Source organism: Colius striatus, chromosome 12 (genome assembly GCF_028858725.1).
Source record: "Colius striatus isolate bColStr4 chromosome 12, bColStr4.1.hap1, whole genome shotgun sequence".
Classification (NCBI taxonomy): domain Eukaryota; kingdom Metazoa; phylum Chordata; class Aves; order Coliiformes; family Coliidae; genus Colius; species Colius striatus.
The window spans coordinates 27,295,558-27,317,922 of record NC_084770.1 but is presented as its reverse complement, the minus strand read 5'-3'; the positions used below and the strand labels follow the sequence as shown (position 1 = coordinate 27,317,922).

Here is a 22,365-nt window from a genome sequence, read left to right as displayed (position 1 = left end):
GCGGCGCGGGGCGGTGGGGGCCGGCGCTGAGGGCCGCGGGCGGGCGCGGCCGGTGCAGGCGGCGGGGCTGGGCCGGGCCGGGCGGCGGAGCGCGGGTGAGCGGCTGGGGAAGGCAGAGGGGGGGAGGAGCGCGGGGCCGCGGCCGCGGCGGCTTTGTGTGCGCGGGCGGGGGGAGGGGAGCGGCGCCGGCCGCGCACGTGGGCCGGGCCGGGGGGTGCCGGTGCCCGCAGCGGGGCGGGCGGGGGGCGCGGGAGGCGGCCGTCGCGCCGTTCCTCTCCCCTCCCGCAGTGCCGCCCCGCCGTGGCTTCCCCTCACGCCTCAGGGTCGCTCCTGGGCGCGGGAAGGGCTGCGCTGCGGCTCCGGCAGCTCTCGGAGCGGGGCCTCCGCAGCCGCGGCCGGGCGGCGGGTGGCTCCCAGGTGCTTGCGGTACGGATCGCCGCATCCAGGCGCTCTCCTGAGGCGCCGGTGCCCGCGCTGAGGGGATCGTGGCTCTCACCAGGCCGCGGCTGGGTGTCCTTTCTGCTGCCCCGTGGCTGAGGGCGCCGGGGCCTTGGGGAGCTCCAGGGGGCGGGAGGCAGTTGAAGGGCCTGGGCTGTACACGGCCAGCCCCTGTAGCAACTGGTGAAGGCGGTGTCACAGCTGTTCACCACGGGGCTCTCCCCGGTGAAAGGTGGGAGCCTGCCTACAGGATCTCTGTGGGTGACATCAGTGCCTCTGTTTTTCTTCTTGGTGGAAGAGTGGAGAGAACATGTCTGGGATGAAGAGAGTGATCGCAGAGAAGGACCCTGACTATGAGGAGATCACCGTCACGCATCCCAGCAAGCGCCACAAAGCAGCCGAGCAGTCAGGTAGGAGCCGTTGGAACCGAAGGGGCTGCCTGGGTGGCACTGGGCACGCCGTGGATGTGCGTGTGTGGACGTGCATGCTGACTGCAGGCGGGCCTGGAAAGGACTGGGGTGGGTTCTAAGGCTTCAAAGGGCAGAAAATGAGTAAGGGAACTAGTGATACCTCTGTATAACTAAATGAAGGTGTTGCAGTCGTCCACGGAGCCATTCCTACCTGCTGGCTGACCCAGAGGTAAGGCTGCACGATTGCAGCGAGAGCATGAGCTCTGAAGGGCCATAGTAGCCCACTCTGGTTCCTGTTGCTTGGTGAAGTTTTTGCCAGTGCATCTTCCCAGCAGTGAGGTGTGGTGAGATGTGCTCCAACCTGTGCATCTGAAATCTTGCACACTCTGTTTACATTCAGGGGATGCAGGAGTACAGCGTGTTGAGGGGAAGAAATCTGCCACCTTGAGGTAGAGGTAAAAGAAATCCACGAGCAGTAGGTAGACAGGCTCTTGGAAGATGACAAATGCATGCAAGAGTAGGCAGATGAAATGAAATGGAGCAGTGTAGAAGAGATAAATTAGGTAGAAGGAAGGGGCTTTGAGAGGGAGGAGGAGGAACAGCTACCAGCTGAAGGAAAGGGGGATAAAGTGTAGTGGAGAGAGTAGCTGGATGAGTAGGTTTGCATTTGGCACGCTCAGATATGCTTGCTTTGGGAACCAGCCTGTTGGCAGGGTGCCTGGGACAGGTTGCAGTTGTCTCTGGGCAAATGAGAGTGGAGCTTTTTGCCCCTGGGACAGGGTGTAGGCCAGTGATTTTTGGCATAGCACAGCTAGTGAGAGGGAGGAGCTGACAAACAGGGAGGTGAGAAAGCTGAAACTGGCTGTGGGCTCTGAAGAAGATCCAGGAAGAGAGAGAGATGCCAGAGCTTCTAGTTGCAGGGGGACAGATGATGGCTTCGTGGGAAGATGGTGTACACAGCTGGACCAGGCTGAGGAGGCTCAACTCTGGGTCGAATGTGTTGCTGGGCAGGCCCTGTGTGCCAGGTCAGTTATAGGGCTGGGCAGGCCCTGTGTGCCAGGTCAGTTGGGAGCCCTGGCAGCAGAGCTGTGCTGCAGCTGGCCGTGGCAGAAGAGCATCACTGCTCTCAGCTGTCTGCCCTGCCTGGCTACCAGAAGTCATCACCCTCTGTGGTGGAGTGTCCTGGGGACTGCAGATGGGTTTTTAATCTACTTCTGGGACAGCTTTTCAGGTCTTAATAATCAGCAGGGAAAAGTCTCAGGGCCTTGGAAAGCTGTCTTTGCCAAAGTGAACTTTCTGTTCAGGTGATTCCCCCAAACCAACTTCTTTCTTCATGTGGAAGATCTCCAGCTTTGATACAAGAATTCCTGGAGTACAAAACCTTCATCAACACAGTATTTGTTTGTAAAACAGATTAGGGACTGTGGTTGACACTAAGCTGGGAAATATAGGATAATAAAGTGTTCTTAAAAAGCTTCTGCGATACAACCACAAGTCCTAAAGTGCTTTAATTGTCATGATGCTGGTGTTGCATGGCATCAGCCTTGGGAAGAGATGCAGTTGTCTACCTGTCTGGACTGTACCTGTTTAGGTTTGTTTGAAGTGTAGCTTCCTCTGAAGCTCAGGACAAAGTCTTGGTGCTGTTGCCTCCTGTTCCACGTGGAAACAACGTGAGATTAATCTCAGAGGAACCCAGGCTGTTTCTCTGAGCTGCTTTGCAGTGGGGTCACTGCACTTTGACACAGGCTGCCAGACCTTTTCCAGGCTTTCTTCCAGAAATACAGTTCCTGCTTTTCCAAGTCCTTGCTTAGAACTTGAAGCCCTTTGCCATAATGGAGGTGACTTAAAGGAAGGGCAATATTGAAGTCTACAGTAGGTGTAGAGCAAAAGAATCGTTCTTCCTAAGTGTATCGAGTGTGGGCAGCAGGTCGAGGGAGGTTCTGCTCCCCCTCTACTCTGCCCTCGTGGGGTCCTGTGTCCAGTTCTGGGCTCCTCAGCTCAAGAGGGACAGGGAACTGCTGCAGAGAGGGCAATGCAGGGCCACCAAGATGATCAGGGGACTGGAGCATCTTACGAGGAAAGGCTGGGGCTGTTTAGTCTGGAGAAGAGGAGACTGAGGGGGGATCTCATTAATATTGACAGCTATCTCAATGGTGGGTGTCAGGAGGCTGGGGCAGCACTTTTTTCAGTGGTATCTATCCACAGGACAAGGGGTGATGGGATGAAGCTGGAGCACAAAAAGCTCCATTTAAACATAAGAAGAAACACTCACTGTAAGGGTGAGGGAGCCCTGGCACAGGCTGCCCAGAGGGGCTGTGGAGGCTCCTTCCTTCGAGGGCTTCAAGACCCACCTGGATATGTTCCTGTGTGACCTGATCTGGGTGACCCTGCTTCTGCAGGGGGGTTGGACTGGATGATCTCTAAAGGTCCCTTCCAACCCCACCATTCTGTGATTCCATGATTCTGAGATACGTACATTCTAGAAGAACACAGTAAGATCCTTGTTTAATTCTTAGCTGCTAATTTGCTGTAAGGTATTGGTCCAGTGTGAAACACTGAACTACAGGCTTTCCATGGAGGTCAATAAACTCCAACTGAAAGGCTAGTCACACCTTTTGCCTGCATGCTGGAGGAGGATTTTGTGAGAGGTAGACCAGCTTTTGATAATGTCGTTTCCTTTGTGGGCAGTCAAAGGCTTGTAGGCACTCCAGTGCAGGCTGTGCTTCATGCCAGTGCTGAACACAAAGTGCTGTCTTGCCTTATCATAGTTTCATGATGTGGTGTAAATTTCCTGGGTATGAATTGGGTGGAAGAGAGCAGGGAAATGCCCGTGGTGTGATGTCCCAGTGTGCTCCTGGGCTGGCGCAGCCGTGGCTGCACTTGGCTGGAGCATGTCTTGAGTTTTCCTTTCGAGGCAGAAATAAACAAACTGATCCTGTTCTTCCCATCCTCTGCTATTTGTCATCTCAGACCTAAAAAGGAAAAAAGAGCTCCCCACATAAGCCAGCTTTTACAGATACATGTGGTTTCAGTTAAGACAAATGACTTTCTCTTGCAGAAAAAGTGATCCTTCCCTTTTATTTTGTGTATGTGCTGAACTTACCCCTTCACTTCTCACTCCATAATGACATCTGGTCTTTATGTTTTCAAATATAGCCTCAGAAATAGACATGTAACTACTTCCCCCTTCTTTCTTTTGCACGTGTGGCCTTGGGCAGCTCGAGATGTCGCTGTGCAGAAGATCGAGACGATTATAAAAGAACAGTTTGCTGTTGAAATGAAGAGTAAAGAGCATGAAATCGAAGTCATAGATCAGGTATGAAGGTTTTGCTCTTAGTGAAACTCCCTAAGGTGCAAGTGCATTGGGGTGGAGGGGGGTTGCTGCAGTAACCACTGGTGCTCTATGTCACCTCTTCTTCTCGTAGCGCCTGATCGAAGCGAGGAGGATGATGGATAAGCTGCGTGCCTGCATCGTGGCCAACTATTATGCATCTGCTGGTCTCCTGAAAGCTGGAGAGGTAACAAATGGTTTAGGAATAAGAAGACTTTAGGGAATATTTACAAAAGGAGAGGTGGAGTTGACTGGCTATTCAAGCTGATGTTTGCTTTTGAGGTGTTGGTGGAGTATGAACTGCAGATGGGGTGGCAGTGGGATAAGGGAGCCGTGCATCACCAGCTGGGCCTCAGGCACTGGGCAAAGAGGAGTCTTCAAGGAGCAGTTGAGGTGTTGTTCAGCAGCCCTTGGTTCTGGGTTCTGAAATACTCTGCTGCCTTTTTTTGTGAGAGCACTTTGCTTCTCTCAATGCTGCACAGTTTGTCCTTGCAAAGCCCTGAAAAGTAGGGAACGTGTTTTCCCAAGCAGGTGGGTTTTGGACCATCTCAGAGGGGGAAAAAACCCCCAAAACCCAAGAATTCTTGAGGCTCAGGAAATGCCATAAAACTGTCCTCTCTTCACCCTGGCAGTCTGGTAACGACTGGGTGAACAACAGTAAAGCAGGAGGTAAATCAAGGAGATACCACAGAGAGACTAAAAAACTCCAAACCCATTTAGTTAAACCCCAGTTCTGAGCACTCTGTCCTTAATGGGCTGGTAATCACAGGCTGTTGCAGCTCATGCAGACTCCTAGTGACTAGTAACATGTAGTTCACTACCAGTGTAAGTATTTGGTTACCACCTTTTCAGTTCAGGGAGTTGATCTAATTGCCAGTAAAGATCTGAGGTGATTTTTGGAAGCTGTCCTGGGTGCTGCAAGGCTGGGTTTTACTCCAGTCCCACGTCGAAGCCATGGCTTGCATAGCTGCTCCTGGCTTTCCTATGGTGATTTCCAGAAGACTTGAAGTGGGATAAAACTGCAAAGACTCAGCTTGTTTTTCCCCTCACTGAATTTGAGCTGAGCAGCTGGAGTCAGAAGAGGCTACGAGAGGCTTGGAGATCCTTCATTTCCCCTTGTAGAGCTGGCTGAAGAATGTCAGCTAGGTTCTGGTCTTTGAAAGTGCTTTTGTCCAGCGTCATCGTGTGTCAGCAAGAGATGTACTGTGCCCTGTTGTTTGTTCTGCCATGCAGGGTGTTAGTTTTATTGCCTTGCTGACTTTCACATTTGCCAGAAACACCAGCTTTTGTGGTTGCTTTGAAGTAGTGACAAAACTTGACTGGTGCATCCTTGCTTCGTTTGGTTTTCCTGCAGTTTAGGTGAGCTGGTGGCTAGTGCAGCTGTATGTTTGCTGGCATTTTAATGTTCTTTAATAAAAAATCATAGTGTGCATGCAGGTGAAATCAGTTCTGCTTTTATTTTGATGTTGTTGCTGGGTTCAGCTTTCTTTGTTGCCTGTTTTGAGTGTGCAGTGATGGATCCTCCGATTTCTGCTGCTGATAGCATGGGAGTCTTTGCAGCTTAATTCAGAACCTCTGATGATTTACAGATTCCTAACCTGTTCTCATAGATAAACAGTTCTTCAGCCCAGTGCTGTTGGCTTTTGAGGCTTCTGTCACTGTGTGATCACAGCTGATAATGTTTTCCCACAAGTTAGTGGACAAGTTGTTGGTGATCTTGCTTGACTAAAGGTGTAGAAAGGGAAAAACAAAGGAGCTTCTTGGTGGTTTAGTTTTTAGGGTGTTTTTTTCATCACATTGTGTGTGGATATAATTCTCAAAGAGGTAATTGGGAATTGTAATTGCTTTGCTCATGTACTCAGTGAACTGTTGGAAAGAAGGCTCTCAAATGAAGCTTTAAAGTCCAAGGTGGGACAATGTTTAACCCCACCCCTGCTGCCACCTGTTGAGGGCAGTTCTGCTGCTCCACAGTGGTACTGCTGTCTGTCCCCATGGCCCCCTCTCCATCAAGTTGTCAGAATTTTGCATTAAGGCTTTATGTGGAATAAAAATCATCCTGCAAAGAGAAATAAAAAAGCCAACAGCAGAAAGAGACAACAACAACAAAAAACCACCCTCACCCAAACAAATCCCAAATCAGTTTCTTGATTTGTTTTCCCTTGGTGACCTGTCCCCTCCCCATGAGTAATTGTGCCAGCCTGGCTGAGCTGGGTGGTTGGTCAGGGAAGAAGAAAGGCTCTTTCATCTGGTGCTGTCTGCAAGGAAAGCTCTCAATGCAACTCTAGTATGAGTCTGTGGCTTCAGGAGCTGGAGTGAGGCGATCTGTCAGCGCTCTGCTGCTGGCAGAGGGGTGTCTCTGCTCACTTGATTCCTCATTAAATTGAGGTGACAGGACTGGTGGCTGGGAGGAGAAGTGCCACAGGGACACCTGCTTCGAGTGATGGATGTTTTTCTTGCTACTTCTGAAGTTAAAAGGATCTAAGAGCAGCTCCAAGATGTGCCTTTTGAGGAAAGTTTGCAACCATGCCTGAGCATATAACTCTTTATACATTATCCTCCGTCCTCTGTTAAGCTTTGGGAGCAGACAGGGTCCTGAAATGTGCAGCTTGCCTCAGAGGCATTGGTAAGACTGCTAGTGAGTATCAAACCAAAAGAGCTTGATGCACTTACATACCCTGTGTGCCTGCAAGAACTGGGCAGCTGTGGCCTCTCTGTGCATGGTAAAAGACTCTAAGTGTCTGCACAGAAAGGGAAGATGTTATGTTCAAAGGTATTTGAGTAGGCTGCAGTCCTCCTTTCCAAAACCAGGCAGGTTCCTTTCTGCCTGAAGGAACAGATTCAGTTTAGGGTGCTGTTTCTGTAGAAACATTCTCTCTTCTGTGGCCTGTGTTTTTCCTGCAGGGCAGCTGATTAAATATTTGGTCTTTCTTCATAGGTTGACTTTGTGTTGTTCTGGCCCAGCTCTGTTTTCATTTGGGCTGCCTGACCTCTTTCTTGCAGGGTGCCAGGTCGTGCGATGCGACAATTCTTAATCACCCTTCAATCAAGAAGTTCCTGGAGTCACCCTCTCGCTCCTCATCTCCAGCAAACCAGGGCTCAGACACTCCCTCTGCCAACCACTCCGAGAGCGACTCGCTCTCTCAGCACAATGACTTTCTCCCGGACAAAGACAATGGCAACTTGGAGGCAGATGAGCGGCTGCCAAACAGCCTGGACCAGAGACAGAGCAGAAACACTGGCCGGGTAAAGTAAAACTCGAGTGGTGGTCAAGTTGTTGGAGGTGTGTGCTCTGTCTGGACTCAGTGCTGGCACCAGGAGCTCTTCATGTTTTCACCCACCTTGCTGAAGATGTGTTTCTTACCCTCTCCAGCCGTTTGCTCCCACTCTCAGCTTGGCTTTGCTGTAAGGCTAACTGAAGTGTACGTAACTTGGGGAACTCCTCTTAAGTCAGTGTTGCCCATCAGAGAGGTCAGGCAGGCAGTGGTGGTAGCCTGTTAGCACAGCTGTGTGCTGCTGCCTCGTTGGCAGCCTCTGGGACAGCTGCTATTTCACAGCTTGAACAAAGGGGTTTGCTGTGCAGATGGAAGTCAGGTCAGAAGGGGTAGAGCCTGGACAGAAGAGAGTCATTCCCAGCACTCTTTTTAAGAAGTAATGCTGCCTGGCTCTGTGTGCCCATGGGGGCTGCATTGCTTCGAGTGGTGGAAGCACTGGAGGTTGGGGTTTGTTCTCATCAGCAGCCTGTGCTGAGGACACAGTGGGAGTGTGAGCCAGCAGAGCCTGGGGCACTGTGTGAGTTGTTCTCTCTCGGTAGCACTGCTTGCTCTTGTGCTGATATCACTGTTTGCTTAACTGAACTGGGCTGACCCAGGTTAAAAATAACTTCTTTCATTGTTCCCCCATACTTTTTTCTGGGTTAGTTTTGATCTGAATCCCTTCCCTTGCAATTGTTGTCTGCAGTTAGCTCCGGTGGGGAGGCTCTGTCACTGTTTGCAGTGGGTGAGATGGAACTCCTCAGTTTCCTTTCAGTCCCTTTAAGCTCTCAGGCCTGCCAGGAGAATACAGCCTCTAACCCAAGCCAGGAGTGGGTACATCTCATTGCATGTGACTGCATTCTGCAGCTGAAGAAGTTGCAATAGTACATGGCAGAAAGGGCAGTGACTGTGCCTCACTGTGCAGTGTGACACCCTTGGTAACAGGGCTGCAGTCTGCCTGGGCTCCTCAGCAGAAGGCAGATAGACAATAGAAGAAGAGGAATAAGAGAGGAGGAGGCTGAGAGGAGACATGATCACTCTCTAACAACTACCTGACAGGGAGCTGTAGTGAGGTGGGGGCCAGTCTCTTCTCTCCAGTAGTGAATGACAGGACGTGAGGACAGGGGCTCAAGTTGCACCAGGGGAGGTTTAGATTGGAGATCAGGAAGAATTTTTCCCCTGTGAGGGTTATTAGACACTGGCCCAGGCTGCCCAGGGAGGTGATGGAGTCCCCATCCCTGGAGATATTGAAAAGCTGTGTAGATAAGGTGCTGAGGGGCATGGTTTAGTTTAGTGATGGGTTTGGCAGTGTGAGGTGAGTGGTTGGACTCGATGAACTTAAAGGTCTTTTCCAACTGTAGTGGTTCTATGATTCTAATATATAAAGTGGAGCCTCTGTGGGCTGTAAGTGTAAGCACTGCTCCCTCAGAAGTCAAGAGGATGGGGTTTTTTCTGTGAAGATCTGAGATTCAGGAGCCACCCATGGGAGATTTAAGCTTTGCTTCTGATTAGTGACCGACCTGATGCCACCCTGGCAGCGTTCAGTAGTTTTTCTGATGGTGCAGTCGCAATGCTTTTGAAACCCAAGCTCAAATCATGGCTCAGATCCATAGTGTGTCACACAATGTCCACTCAGTTAGGCCATGCAGCATACACTTGGCTAGGTAGTGTATCATCATTGTGTGCCTGAGTTGCTTAAATGTGCCTAGATAACAGTTGAAGTGCTGTTAGGGATGACTCATTGCTGCTCTGTCATTTAACTGTGCAGGTTTACTTTCTTTCTTTTAACAACACTTTTCTACCATGAAAGAAAAATGATAATTAAGAGGAATGTTTGGCTTTTTGTTTGCCTGGTCTTTTTTCCTTCCCCTACCCTCAGGACAGTTCGAGTGTTTCAAGCTCTCAGAAGCCAGGACAGCGAAACACCGGCCTGTCCAGCGAGGAGACCTCACGCCTTTATGTGAAGAAAACAATCGTGGTTGGCAACGTCTCCAAGTTAGTACCCAGGGGCTGAGGGATGGCTCTTCCCTTCAGCATTAAATGGATTAAGAGGTTAAAATTAGGAGACAAAATCCTTAGGCTTTCACAGTATTTGCCTTGTTGTACCCAAGGCTGCATGAGTGTCTGCATGAGGTCTTTTTGTGGGAGGAATGGGTCTTGTAGGAGTTGTTTTTTCATGTTCTTTATATATGCACACACACATACACCTAGGAAAAGAGATCCTAAGCTCTGTTTCTCTTCTATGAGCAAGTTAAAACCCAAGTTTGGCTTTTTGCACTTGGAAAAGCAAATGGGTCAGTTCAGCATGTCCATAAGGACAAGGTGGGGTTTTCTAAACAAACAAACCCCTCCAAAATAAACAAACAAAGCCCCTCACAATCCAGACCACCGGAATGAGGAACATTTGGAGAGTCTGGTGGAGTCCGAAGAAATCCATTTTTACAGCTTCTGCTTTATAATGGTTTTTTACCTCCAAAAAACCTTTAAGACAGGTAAATATATGTAACTCTTGAGCTTTGGGGAAATTAGGGAAGAAAAGCATTCATTTAACTTTTGAACTATGAGGAAAGAAAGGCTTCCCTTTTAGGGAGCTGTGGACAACTCCATGTTTTAACTCTCCACTCCCACACTGCTCTTGTCAGTTTTTTCCTCTTGCACAGAAAGTAACAAACATCTGCTGATGAAACTTACGGTGTTAGAATTGCCTCTTGAAAACCCACAGCCGAGGATTGACCTGATGAAGTTTCTTAGATAGGTATAGGAAGAGTTGTTATTGTTTTGTGTTTGTGGTAGCAGAGTTGCTGATGTGGTGTTCTGCTGCACTGTTGTGTTCTGAAGCACTTTTTTTGCTTCTTGATAGCTCAGAATAAAGTGAGAAAGGGATTTGACAGTGGTAGAGTGTTAAAGTCTTCTTAATTAAGAGCCAAATGTTTAAATGGACAACTTTCATATGGCAGTTGTGCACTAAAATGGAGGGAATGTGTTAGAAATACACAGCAGGTTATGGAACCTGTTTCTGTTTCTGGACAAACTGTCAGAGTAAGCAGTAAGAAGCAGAACTCTACAGGGGATAAAGTTCACACAGGTTATTTTACCACATCCATTCTCTTTTGGCCTAATCTTTCCCAAAATACTTTTCTGTGGTGTTTATCTATTTGGGGTTCTTAGCTTGTGTTTGTTTCATTTCTTTGCCAGGTACATTCCCCCTGACAAGAGAGAAGAAAACGATCAGTCGACCCATAAGTGGATGGTGTACGTCCGAGGCTCTCGCAGAGAGCCCAGCATCAATCATTTTGTTAAGAAAGTTTGGTTCTTCCTCCATCCCAGCTACAAACCTAATGACCTGGTAGAAGTGAGGTAAGAAGGAAGAATTCCAATCACTGTTCCAGGCTTTCTGCTTGCCAGGCTTTTGGTGCCAAGTTTCTTAGAGAGTTTGCAGCTTCTTTGCCTGGTTTACTGTTCCGTGTCTGTGTTTAAGCTCCGGCTTTGGCTTGGCTTACTCCCAGTTCCTGTCATCCATGCACATTTGTGTTCAAACACTGTATGTGTTATGCTGTCTGCTGCACAGGTAAAAGAAGCGTTTTGCTCTTCCCATCCATTCTGGTGTGGAAAAGCTTGTTTTGCCTGTACTTCTAGTGATACATGTGCATTTGGGCAAGAAAATTGTATCCCCCTCCCAAACATTTCTCCACTGTATGAGACCAGTGACGTTGGCTTCACGATTCAAGGAATTCCCCATCAGTGAGTGTAATGGAGCTACAGAAACAGGGCAGCTTCTCTACCCTCTCCCAAACCTGTAATTCAAAGCTGTGACCCTGCTGAGATGAGAGGGGTCTGTTCTTTTTTGGCTGCTGCAGGGAAACATCCTGTCAGTCTCTCTTTCTTGCTCCTTTGGAGGGTGCCTTCAGGCTATTTTGTGTCTTCCCAAAGGAATTCTTTTCCACAGGATGCTCAGTGTTGAGCTGCCTCCTGGAGGAGGCTGGGGGGACTGCCTTGGCACAAAATGGCAACTTAATTCTGACAGAATTAACCAGACAAGCCCAGAGAGACTTATCTGAGATGAGAAGTGTTGGCATGGCTCAGCAGTGTTTCTGAGAAGGCAACCCTGCACCAGGATGAAAGCAAATGCCTTTGTATTTCTTGTATAACATACTGAGATGCACTTCACTGCTCTCTTTTTTGTACCTTTCTCACTTTCCAGTATCTGATGCCAGTGCTGTTTGTCTTGTTTGAATCCTGTCTGGCCAATTGATTCCTTGGTTCACTGTCCCCAGTCACAGTGGTGAACACGGACCAAAAATGGCTTTTAAACCTCTTGCATTTTGTTTCATTGCAAAACTGCATTTGTGATTTACCACAACACCTGGAGTGAAAGCAAAGGAGCAGCAAATGTTAGAGAGAAATACACCCTTCATTTCAGCTTGGAGAATGCCAGGAGTTGAGTTGGTTTCTCCTTGTTGTCTGTGTGATGTTCTCCTGGTGTTATATTGAGGTGTGTGCCTTCCTGCTGCTCGAGAAGGAGTAGCAGAAAGTGATTGCAAAATGCCACATTGGAAACTCACCCTGCATCTGTGTGTGAGGAGCTGACTTGGGGGTTTTTGGAACAAGTGTTTTCCACTTGGCACTACACAGTCTTTTTTCTTTTAAGACACTTGTTTGACATGTTCTCTCATCCAACAGTTTTGTGCCGTTTCCTTCCCTGTCCCCTTGTGCAAAATACAAGTATGCTTTCAGCTGTCCAAAGCCATCAAACTCTCATTTCTGTGGTTGCACTCTCTCTGTGGTGAGCTGCAGGCCTGAAGATGGCTTTAGGTGTCAGCTAGAAAAGCAGTCATCGGCTTGCTGAAAAAGCAGTAGGTGAAAACTGTACCACTTCTGCCTCCCAACATGTGAAGCACCATTTGTTTCCAGAGAACCTCCCTTCCACCTGACCAGGAGAGGCTGGGGAGAGTTTCCTGTGAGAGTCCAGATACATTTCAAGGACAGCCAGAACAAGAGGATCGATATCATACACAACTTGAAGGTACTTGAACAAGATATTTGAGAGAAAGGCAATTCAGTGAGCTCTCCTGCATAATCTAGAAGAGGCTCTGCTTGTGTGTATGCTTCTGTCTGTCTCTCTGATGTGTGGATGTCCTGCTGGTTGTTTGCATGTGATAGTTGAGCTGGAGAATAAGGAAAGCCTTTTACCTTGGCTCTGCTGGAGCCAATGTAGTGGCCAAGGAACCCAGCCTAGAACTGAGTCTGCTCAGAGCAGTGAAGCATTTACCTGTTGTTTCCCTAGAGTTTTAAGATTATTTCATGCTCTGATTGGCTTTAACTTGCCAGGGTGCTGCATGGATAGCTTTCTGTTGGTAAAGTGATGGCTGTATGTGTTCTGTTCCTTCAGGTCTTGCACCTACTGGCTAGAGATTATCTCTTGTTCTTAAGAGCGGGCAGAGAGGGGCTGAGGTTCCTCGTTCCCTTTGCAGGAAGCCTTCATTTTCAACTCATTCACCCATCCTGAGGCACTCCATAGGATTTATAGTGTGCAGCAATCCTGGAGAACTAGGCCATTACTCTTGTTTTCCCTTTAATTAAACTCTGCCTGTATTAATGAATTTCAGACTGATGTAGATACCTCATTGCAACCCCAAATACAGACAGGAGAGAAGGTTGGAAGTGTTCCTCTGGAACTTAGGAACATGTAATGCAGATGATAAGTAAGATATATTTGGAGGGATATAACTTGGGGACAAATTGATAACAATATGCTGAATGTTGTGCAGTGAAGGAAGCCCAGCCTACAGAAGAAAACTGAGCCATGCTGTGGCACACAAGAAATCAAACCAGCAAATCTTTGCTGTTTGTGTGCTGAGCCTGTGGCTGCCGTGAGCTGAGCCCTCCTCTGTGGCTGGCAGAGCCTGTGTGCCCCTGGGCCTGTCAAAAACAGCTTCTCTCTGTAGGTGTCTTAACAGGTGCCTCTGGGATTTTCTGCCTCTTCATGGGCTGATTCTCAGTGTGAACAGTTACTTGAAATAGTATCTCCCCAGCAATCTCCTTGTCTTCAGTCTCTCTGCTCCTTTCTACTTTAGTGAGGGGTTTAGGTCGTGTTTGGCTGCAAAAAAAAATGGATGCACTGCTTCTCAATTTACACAGCTTCAGCTCTGCTCAGACAAAGTGTACTGTAAGTTCTAGCTGATGTATTGCTTTGCCCTGGTTAATGTAAATGTGTTGTTTTATCCAGTTGGACAGGACCTACACAGGCCTGCAGACACTTGGCGCAGAAACGGTGAGTCAGTGGGTTGGGGGTTGGATGTTGGACTGTAGATCCCTTAAGGATGTTTAAAAATAAGAAGGTAGACAGGGCTGAGACACAGACAGACAGGTTTGATGTCACAGTTTGGGGAATGTAGATTCCTTTCTTGTTAAAGGATATGATTATGCCACCTTGCCACTACTCGTGACAGCAGTCATGTTTTTTCCCCTTTCTAGTTCAGGGGAGACTGCTTCCAGCTCTTCTTTCATCAAGAACTAAACTTGTACTACAGTTTTCATTTCTTTGTGGAGCTTCTGGCACCAAACATCTTGATTTGCATTCTGATGTGCTGCAGGTCTCATACATAAAGAATCTGAGTTAAAGGGATCACCCATCTATCCTGCTGAAGCTTTGCAGTGTATTAAGTGCTTGGAAGTCCGTGTGTGTGTCAGGATTCAGTATCTTCCTGGAAAATGAGCTCTTCAGTGAATGAATTAATAGCTCACAGTTTGCTCTATCCCCAAAGTTGGGGGGTTTCATGGTTTTCCCTTTGTACTGTAATGAATGGCAATCTCTGTGGTGAAATTGCATTACTTCAGCCTTTCAGTCTGGAGAAAACATTGATGCAAAACGTCTGCTGTGATTAAAGAGCACTTCTGAAGGCAGATAGCCTGTGCTCCTGAAAGCCTTATCAGAAAGAGGCAGGAAAGTGCAGTTTTGTGGCTGTCCCTAAGGGGCTATGCAGTCCTTTCTTTAGTGGCAGCTTGGAGCTGGGCTCTGCTCTGCTTGCAGTGTTCACTATTCCCATTTCCCCATGGACTGAGAGATGTGCCATTTCACTGTGGGGCTTCAGTGTTGCAAGATTTCTGTGTGATCTCAGGTGCTGCTGGACCTCTGGGAAGCATCCCTGAAATGGCTAAAATGTTATGCAGGGTTGTGGGCAGGAGAGGGAGAGGGTTCTAGACATTCAGATAGAAGTAGAGGCGTAGCTGTTCTCAGTTTTTATACCTTTATCTCACTAATGTCATCCTTTCCTCCTCTTTGTGGAAGGTAGTGGATGTGGAGCTGCATAGACATTCCCTTGGTGAGGAGTACCTCTTCTCCCAGTCTTCAGAGTCTGACCTTTCTGATGTTCCTACAACTTTACCACTGCCACTGAGTATCCCAGCACCAGTCAAAGCTTCTTCCCCAATCAAACACTTGCGAGACTCCAGCCCAGATGCTTCCACGGACAAAGGTAAAGTGAATGGGTGCTGCTGAAGTTTGGAGCTTCAGTTCTCCTGGATGCTTCCTCTGAATTATTCTCTTATCTTAAAGGTTGCCAGTGCTACCCCATCCTGGCTCACCCCACACCGTGGTTTCCTCAGAGCACTCTGAAATGTAGTTCAGAAAGAGTTACAGGGTGGGGTTTGATGTTTGCTTTGCTTTGTTGAACCTGGAGTTGAGCAAGCTCTGTTGTGCAAAACACAGTGGATGTGAAGCTGTGTGCAGCAGATGCAGTGGGAAAAAGGCTTGTTGTTGAACAGCACTTGTAGTTTTGTTCTTGGCAGACTGTTTGCAGAGGACAGTGTAGGATTGGGAGTGTTTTGGGGACTGAGTGTACATTTAAGGAGTTGGTCTAGGAGCGTGTTTGGTTTCTGTTGGTGCCTAACGTGAGCTGACTGGGAGGGAACAGAAGCGACTACATTAAGTGTGGTGTGAAATGGAGTGAAAAAAGGCCTAGTGTATGTTTGTCTGAGGGATGGCATCTGTGCATGTCACACTTGCATTCTCACCTTCCCCTGTAAGGTGAGGAACTGCAGCGTCTGTTGCAGTGGGGTGGCAGTTGATGCAGCAGGATCATTGCAATTGCCTGAAACGAGCTGCTGCTGGCCCTTGGGCACACTGTGAGGATTTTTGGGTGAAGCAGTAAAAAAAACCCCTGCCTCTGTTGTCATTTCACTTCATTTTCTGAGGTACATGGTGTCAGGGGTTGAGAAACAAGGGTGGCTTCTATGGTTTGCACATTTTAGTGTGAGAAACTTGGTGGAAACAGCAACTTTGTGTTACAGAAGACAGTCTGGTGCAGAGTGGTTCGCTGCCTTTCTTCATTTATCCTGGCACTCCTGTGTTCAAGGAACAGCTTTAAGCTGGTGCTGTGCATGGTGTGCTTTCTGCTAGAAAGAAGAGTGTGCACTGTCTAAATGCCATGTTTTCTGTGGCTGAAAAAGGAGAAATGCAAACAGATTGGAAGTGCAGAGGCTTTTGACTCAAACGGGAGGACGTGCAGCACCTTTAGGTGAGCAGTGCTACAGCCAACAGGAGCGAAGTAAACCTGCCTCTTTCTTACACTATCAGGCAGTTAGTCCTACAACCTCAGGTAAGGTGGATTCCTTAACCCAGGTCAAAAGGCAGTAGATGGTCTCCTTGTGCTCCTGCTCCAAAAGATGCACTGTGAGACTCTGTGAAGGAGATCCAGCCTTAGTCCCGTGGAGCCCTAAGCGAGGGCACTCGAAACTACCGGCAGCTTTTGGTCGATGGAAGGGTCGTTCCAAGGAGATGTGTAAGGAGTGGCTGCTCAGTTGGCCCAGCTGAACAAGCTGTGCACAGCAGCATTTTCATTCTTGTGTTCAGAGACCAATGCCACAGCCTTGCTCAGGAGGAACCTCCTACCCCCACCAGCCGCTTTTCCTTCCTTCCCTTGGGAGCGTGTTTGTCATACCTGAGTTTTGTTTGTGTGGAGGAGCACAGTGAGGAATCAGATGCCTCAGCTTAAGAACTATTTTTCTTCTTTTCCCTGTTTTGATCAGGATTCTCTGGGAATGCTGAAAGCGAAAGACATGCCACGTTTTATTCCCTGCCATCTTCGATAGAACGGACTCCCACCAAGTTAGCCACACAGAAAGTTGCCTTTGGCTCTCATGGAAATTCAGCCTTTCAACCCATTGCAGCTAGCTGTAAAATAGTGCCTCAAGGTCAGAGTCCAAGCCCTGCAGAGTCACCAGGAAAATCCTTCCAGCCTATCACCATGAGTTGCAAGATTGTATCAGGTGAATGTTAGTTTACTTACAGGAGTGCTTCACCCTGGCAGAAAAAAAAGAGAGTGAACCAGTTGGATTTGTTTCCTTCCACTGATTTCCTGCCAATCTTTGAATATTGGGCAGTAGGAAACTGTAGAGTAAGGAGCTAAACACACTTTTTAAAGGTCGAGGGGAAAAAGCCTACAGTGTGAGATGCTTCACATCAGATCCAAAGCAGGATGAGAGCTGTTCTCTCCCTGCCCTGGGATGCTTTTAAGTGTGGAAAAGAGAGTCTTTAACTGCACTGCTATCCACAGAGAGGCCCAGGCAAGGACACATCTTCCATTTGAGGTATTTATATATGAGAAGAAGCCATTCTTCTCCCTCCTCCTTTCAGGCAGCTGGGATGGATTAAGAAGAAATGTCTAATGTTTTTGATTATTGGGCAGATAACGAAGTTCAACCTTGTAGGCTCAAGTGGTCCATCTTGCACTTGTGATATCTCCTCAGGTATTTGGTCTTCCTCTTCTAAAAGTCCACTCTCTGGCAGGCAAAGTTGTCAGCTGAGTGCAGTGAGCAATGTGATAGCTCTCTTTTGATAGTTTCCCAACCAAACCTGGTCAAGGTGCTGTTGACTCATTTCACGTACAGTCCCTTCCCTGCCTGGGCATGATGCCAGCCACTGGGTGATGTTTGATGCCAGAAAGTTTCAGTGTGCAGCTGGCCATGTCACATGCTGTGAAGCTGCAAGGGGACCTGTTACATCCCTTCACTTTCTGGTGTTGAAGGTAGAGAGGCTGAAGCACCAGCTGGCAGTGGGTGGGATTTCTGATGGTCTGCTCCCAGATGATGTTCATCAGGTGTGGCTGGTTTGTTGGTTTTTTAATTAAATATAAATATCAATCTTTGACATCTTAAAACTGCACTTGGGCTGATTTACATTTGAACCTATGCCAAGGGCTTTCTTCTTCCTTAATAAGCTCTTCTCTTGATCTTCTTTGCTCAAGGCTTCCCAGAAAGCAAGAACTAGAGGGGCTGTCCTGTCTTTTCTTAAAATGCTTGGACTATTCTCTGTTGATCTTTGCTATTTAAATGTTTCCCTGCTAAACATTTTCCCAAGGTTCTGGTGTCTGCTGAGAAGTGTCACCCCCTGCAGATTTCACAAGCAGTGTGAAATCACAGGGGCTGTGTTTGATCAGCGTTTATGTTCCATTTTTAATTGTCAATCACTGCCAAGAAAGCAGATTCACAGGCATTTGAAGCTGAGTGTGCTTGCTGCCATCTCTTTTCTCTGATCACTTTCCTTGCCTGTCCTTTCCTCTGCATTTCTTGCTTACACCCTCTTGCAGCCTTTTTTCTTCTCTGGTTTTTCTCTCTCCTGGTTCTATTACCCAGAAGTTGCACATTTCAAGGTTTGTTTTCAAGGCTTTCTTCTGTAGTGAGAGCAGGGAATAGACAGGAGCATCCGTGCCTGGCTGCTGTATCACACAGCCTTTTCCTGTGAGCTGCTCAGCTCTGGGCTCTGAATGCTGCGGGTCCACAGGGGAAAGAGAGCACTTGTCACAGAGCTCAGCTCTCTTCCTTCATCTCCTACAGTGGACTAGTCTTGGCAGTGAGAATAATTTTAGGGATAAACCAAATGGTTTCTCAAGGTCCTTTTGAACCCTGCTTATCCTGGTAGACAGAGAATGTCCAGGGTAGGTATGAGCCATAGTGCTTTACGTGCCTTTTCCTTTCCTTCTATCTCCTCTTTCTTTTTCCAAGCCCTGTGGTCTCACTCAGGCTGGGAAACATGTCCTCAAAAATAAGTATTGCTACTGCTGTATTTTTATGTTCTTGCAACATTTACAAGATGGAAGCATTGGACTTTTTTTCTTAAGGTTCTCCAATATCGACCCCTAGTCCATCTCCGCTACCTCGTACCCCAACCTCCACTCCGGTGCACATGAAGCAAGGCTCTGCTAGTTCAGTCATTAATAACCCGTATGTTGTTGTGGACAAGCCTGGACAGATGGTTGGAGCAGCAGCCACAAGCACAGGTGTGTAGCAGGATCACAGAAGGCAGTGGCTTAGTCTTACCCATTTGAGTTTATTCTCCCTTGATCGCTACAATAACAGCACGTCAGCTTGTGAAGGTGGGAGAGTGCTCAGCAAAGGAACGGAGAGGTGGTGTTCCTTTGCACAACTGGCCTGTGTAACGTGGTTAAGGGTGGCTCAGACTTTTAACTTTCATTGAGGAAAGAGCACAGAGTGAAAGGCCAGGTGGAGTTCACAGATGCCTCTTCAAAAAGAGCCCGTGGTGCACAGGTTGGGTGAGAACCGGCTTGTGGACGTGGACATAAAGCATGGAGAGCTTACAGTGACTTGCAGATCAATCTTAGGTCCCAGTGCTCTAGGTGTGTTGAAGTGCACAGACCCAGGTTACCAGGAGAAGAGCCATGCTGGGCTTTGTTGCTGCTCTCTGCCAGCTTTTACGTGGTGCCATTCCAGCTGGTTTGGATTCCACTAACTGGGTTCCCTTGGCGCCCCAGAGGTGACATAAGCCTGGGGTCAGCGGGGAGGATGGAACTGCAGGAGAGGGGTGGTGGGCAATGGGAGTCAATCTTTATGTCAGGGCTGGGGGAAAGGTCACTCCAGAGTTACTCAGAAGGATGGTCAGAGCCATGTGGTGAAGTGCAGCACTCGTGGGACACACAAGCTGTCTGCTGGACATGGCTGGAAAGTGGAAATGTTTCTCTTAACAAGGGCTCCTCCTTTCATCTGTGGAAACACAGCTGTTGTGTTCATTTTAACTTCATCACAGAGGGAATTGGTGGGAGCAGGGTCAGAGCTCAATGTTTCAAAGCACATTTTGGGGCTCCCTTGGTAACACTGTTTGACCAATGGGGATTTTCTGCCTTGTTTTGTTTCTGTTTCTTCTTTACCTCCAGCCTGACTGTCTACTCTGCATGTGTGGTTTATCATGGTTTGGGGAACTTCTGTGTTCTCCTGGTAGGGATTTGTAAATGGAGGACAGGATCTGTAGATGCACCAGGTGGTTTGGACATAGAAGTCTTAATGCCATCAAAGGTGCAGCTTCCCACCACTTTAGTGTGTGTAAGTACAGACTGGCCTGGAAGAAACTGCCTGCTGCCTCTCCCTCCCATGCACTCCTGCTGCCTTCCACTGTTTTGTGCACAAGTCAGATCAGATCAGTGCCAGAGCAGAAAATGAATCCCCTCCCCAGATTGGGTGCTGTTGTTAGATACCCTCATTGCCAGACCCCTTCTGAGGGAGCAAGGGGGAACTGGCTGTTTGATGGCAGCAGCCAGGCTGGATTGAGCCTGACGTGATGCTACAAAGTCTCTGGGATGTTTTTGATGAGACTGCAGATCATATTTTAAAATAAGGGCAGGGTCTCAGTGCTCTGTGAAAATCAACCTTCCCAATCCCATTATTTTGAGAAATGGCTGCTCATTTACTTTTAAATGTAAGTGCAGATTGGAGCACAACTGCACGAGAGACTCTTGCTGTGTTTTCGTGTGTGTAACCCACGGCTTTGGGGTCTCTTGAATGAAGCAAAACTAACAAACCCAACCCAACAGCAGTAACAGAACTGCTGCTGAGCAACAGAGTTGTGTGCACACTCTGACAATGCAGGGTAAGTTCACCACTGAAGCCCCATCCATCTCGAGGGGCCAGGAGTGTGGCACGTGTACCCCAATGTTCATTTTGCAGGAGCGTTCTGCAGAGGGCCCTGTGTCTTCATTCCTTATTTCTGTTTCTTCCTTTACCCTATTCATTCTGTCCCTTCCTCTTGTTACTCCTCACTTTATCTTCCTCCTTTTCCTTCCCACTTTAGCCTCCTCCAAGCCTTCCCCACTGCCAGTGTCCAAGGCTGCCAGTGTAGGTTCAGAGGGTGTCTGGGCAGTCGAGGACGCTACATCTACAGCAGCAAGTTCTGGCTGGCAGCTTATTTACTGTCTTGATTTCATAGCTTTGCACCTGTAGCCAGTATCCTCAGCCACCCATGGAGGTACCTGACCATTTGCTTGCAGCAAACAGCTCTGAGTGTCGAGTACCTTCTCTGGGGCAGGGATTCCTCTGGTGGGGCAGGTGCTAAACCTCATTTTGTGCCCGTGTCAGCTCCCGTTGGCATCCTGGTGGATGATACAGAGTTGAAATGAAATGCCATGTTTCTTGTTAGTAGAGGTTTCATGTATTCAGTGGCTCCTCTCCCCAGCCCTCACCCAGCATCTCCTTTATTTCCTGCTGCCCAGGGAGCCCGACCAGCAAAGTGCCGGGTGTTTGTCAGGCCTCTCACGGGACTGGATCTCCTGTCTCAAAGACCCACGGGAGCAGTTTTGTCACCTCAGCTGTCAAGGTAATGTTCCCATTAGGTGTGTACTGTCCATTTAACATCCAGCTTTCTATTAAACACAGGGCCTATTAGTATTACTAGTTCAGCATTTTAGGCAAGCTGTCATTTGATCTGAAGGTTTGCTGTGTCTGGCAGATGGAGCCATAGGTGGTTATGCAAGGTGCTAATGTCACTATGTGCAGCTCCAATTAAGAGTTGCCTACACCTCTGTTAAAAGCACTGCTCTTTTGCTTTCCTACAAGGAAATCCATGGAGGACATAGCTCTCAAATAATCTTTCATAAAAGCCCTTCTGTAGGTGACTTTGAGCTTTTCCACTTTGTTAGTGACAGTATGGGACTAAACCTGAGGTAGCTATCTCGAAATCTTCACTCTGGTTGTTGTTGTTGTACAGCAGCTGCTCCAAACAACCTGAAAATAGCTCATTTGGTAGCTTTACAACTGCCTGCATTTAGAAAAATGTTGGTGTAAACAGTGGAGTAACCAAATGTATAAAGAAACAGGGATGGGTAGGGTACATGTTTCTGATCTGCAAAGCTCAGGGTACGGGGCTGAACTGTCTCACATAAAATCTCTCCCACATCTTGTGCTAGGGAGGATATTTCTAGCAGGGAACTGGCATCTTTCTGGAAGCAGCTGGTGGGTATGCTGCTGAAAACAGGAGCATTTCCCTGTCTCCAAGTCACAAGGATATTAAAGCAGGGTGGAGGAGCAGGGGGCTTGCCAGTCAGCCTGCAGAGAGCAAATCACTTTACATTTGGAACTGAAATGCTTCCTGTGTCTGTTAGGGAAAAAGTGTTGAAGATTGCTGTCTGAAGCAATTAGTTTGGAGTAGCATTTGAAGTGTCAGGTGTGCAATAGCAGCTCTTCATCTTTTAAGAGTCTGCCTGCTCAGATGGATTTCACTTGACTGTGGTGAAAACCATTCATTAGTGTTTGGTTTTCACTGATTCGGGACAGTTCTTTTCCGTGAGTCAGGGTGGGCACATGTCATGGATGACAGTTGAACTCTGTATTGCCAGGGCAAAGTGAAGAACTGAATCATTTTTAAAACCAGAAATTATAGCTCTGTAACCAGAAATGTCTTTGGACTGATGTCTTCTGCTTGGTGGAAAAGCTGTGATTTTATGGTTAGAGAGGAGGGGGTGTTTGATAGCTCAGTGTGGTGTTACAGGTTGTGCTTCACTCACCACTTCTCGTCTCTTCACTGTGTGCTACTTTCCTCTTTATATTTTTTAGTGACTTGAGACTGTGTTTCTTCAGGCACTTTAAAATGCCTCATCTGCAGGCTGCTGTTGAGAGGACTGGTTATGCCTCTGGGCTTGTCTTTACACCTGCC

At 48.0% G+C, this 22,365-nt stretch overlaps 1 protein-coding gene across 1 annotated transcript in view; it reads left to right on the top strand.

Moving 5' to 3' along the window:
- Positions 1 to 52: 52 nt before the first annotated feature.
- Positions 53 to 22,365, top strand: part of YEATS2 (YEATS domain containing 2) — a 47,013-nt gene continuing 24,700 nt past the window's right edge. Inside the window, 13 exon segments of the mRNA XM_062005316.1 lie at positions 53 to 95; positions 737 to 848; positions 4,067 to 4,164; positions 4,274 to 4,366; positions 7,180 to 7,422; positions 9,310 to 9,425; positions 10,626 to 10,787; positions 12,342 to 12,453; positions 13,657 to 13,701; positions 14,719 to 14,905; positions 16,458 to 16,697; positions 18,548 to 18,706; positions 20,927 to 21,030. Of these exon segments, the coding sequence (XP_061861300.1) occupies positions 749 to 848; positions 4,067 to 4,164; positions 4,274 to 4,366; positions 7,180 to 7,422; positions 9,310 to 9,425; positions 10,626 to 10,787; positions 12,342 to 12,453; positions 13,657 to 13,701; positions 14,719 to 14,905; positions 16,458 to 16,697; positions 18,548 to 18,706; positions 20,927 to 21,030 (1,659 nt within the window). The 5' untranslated portion in view covers positions 53 to 95; positions 737 to 748.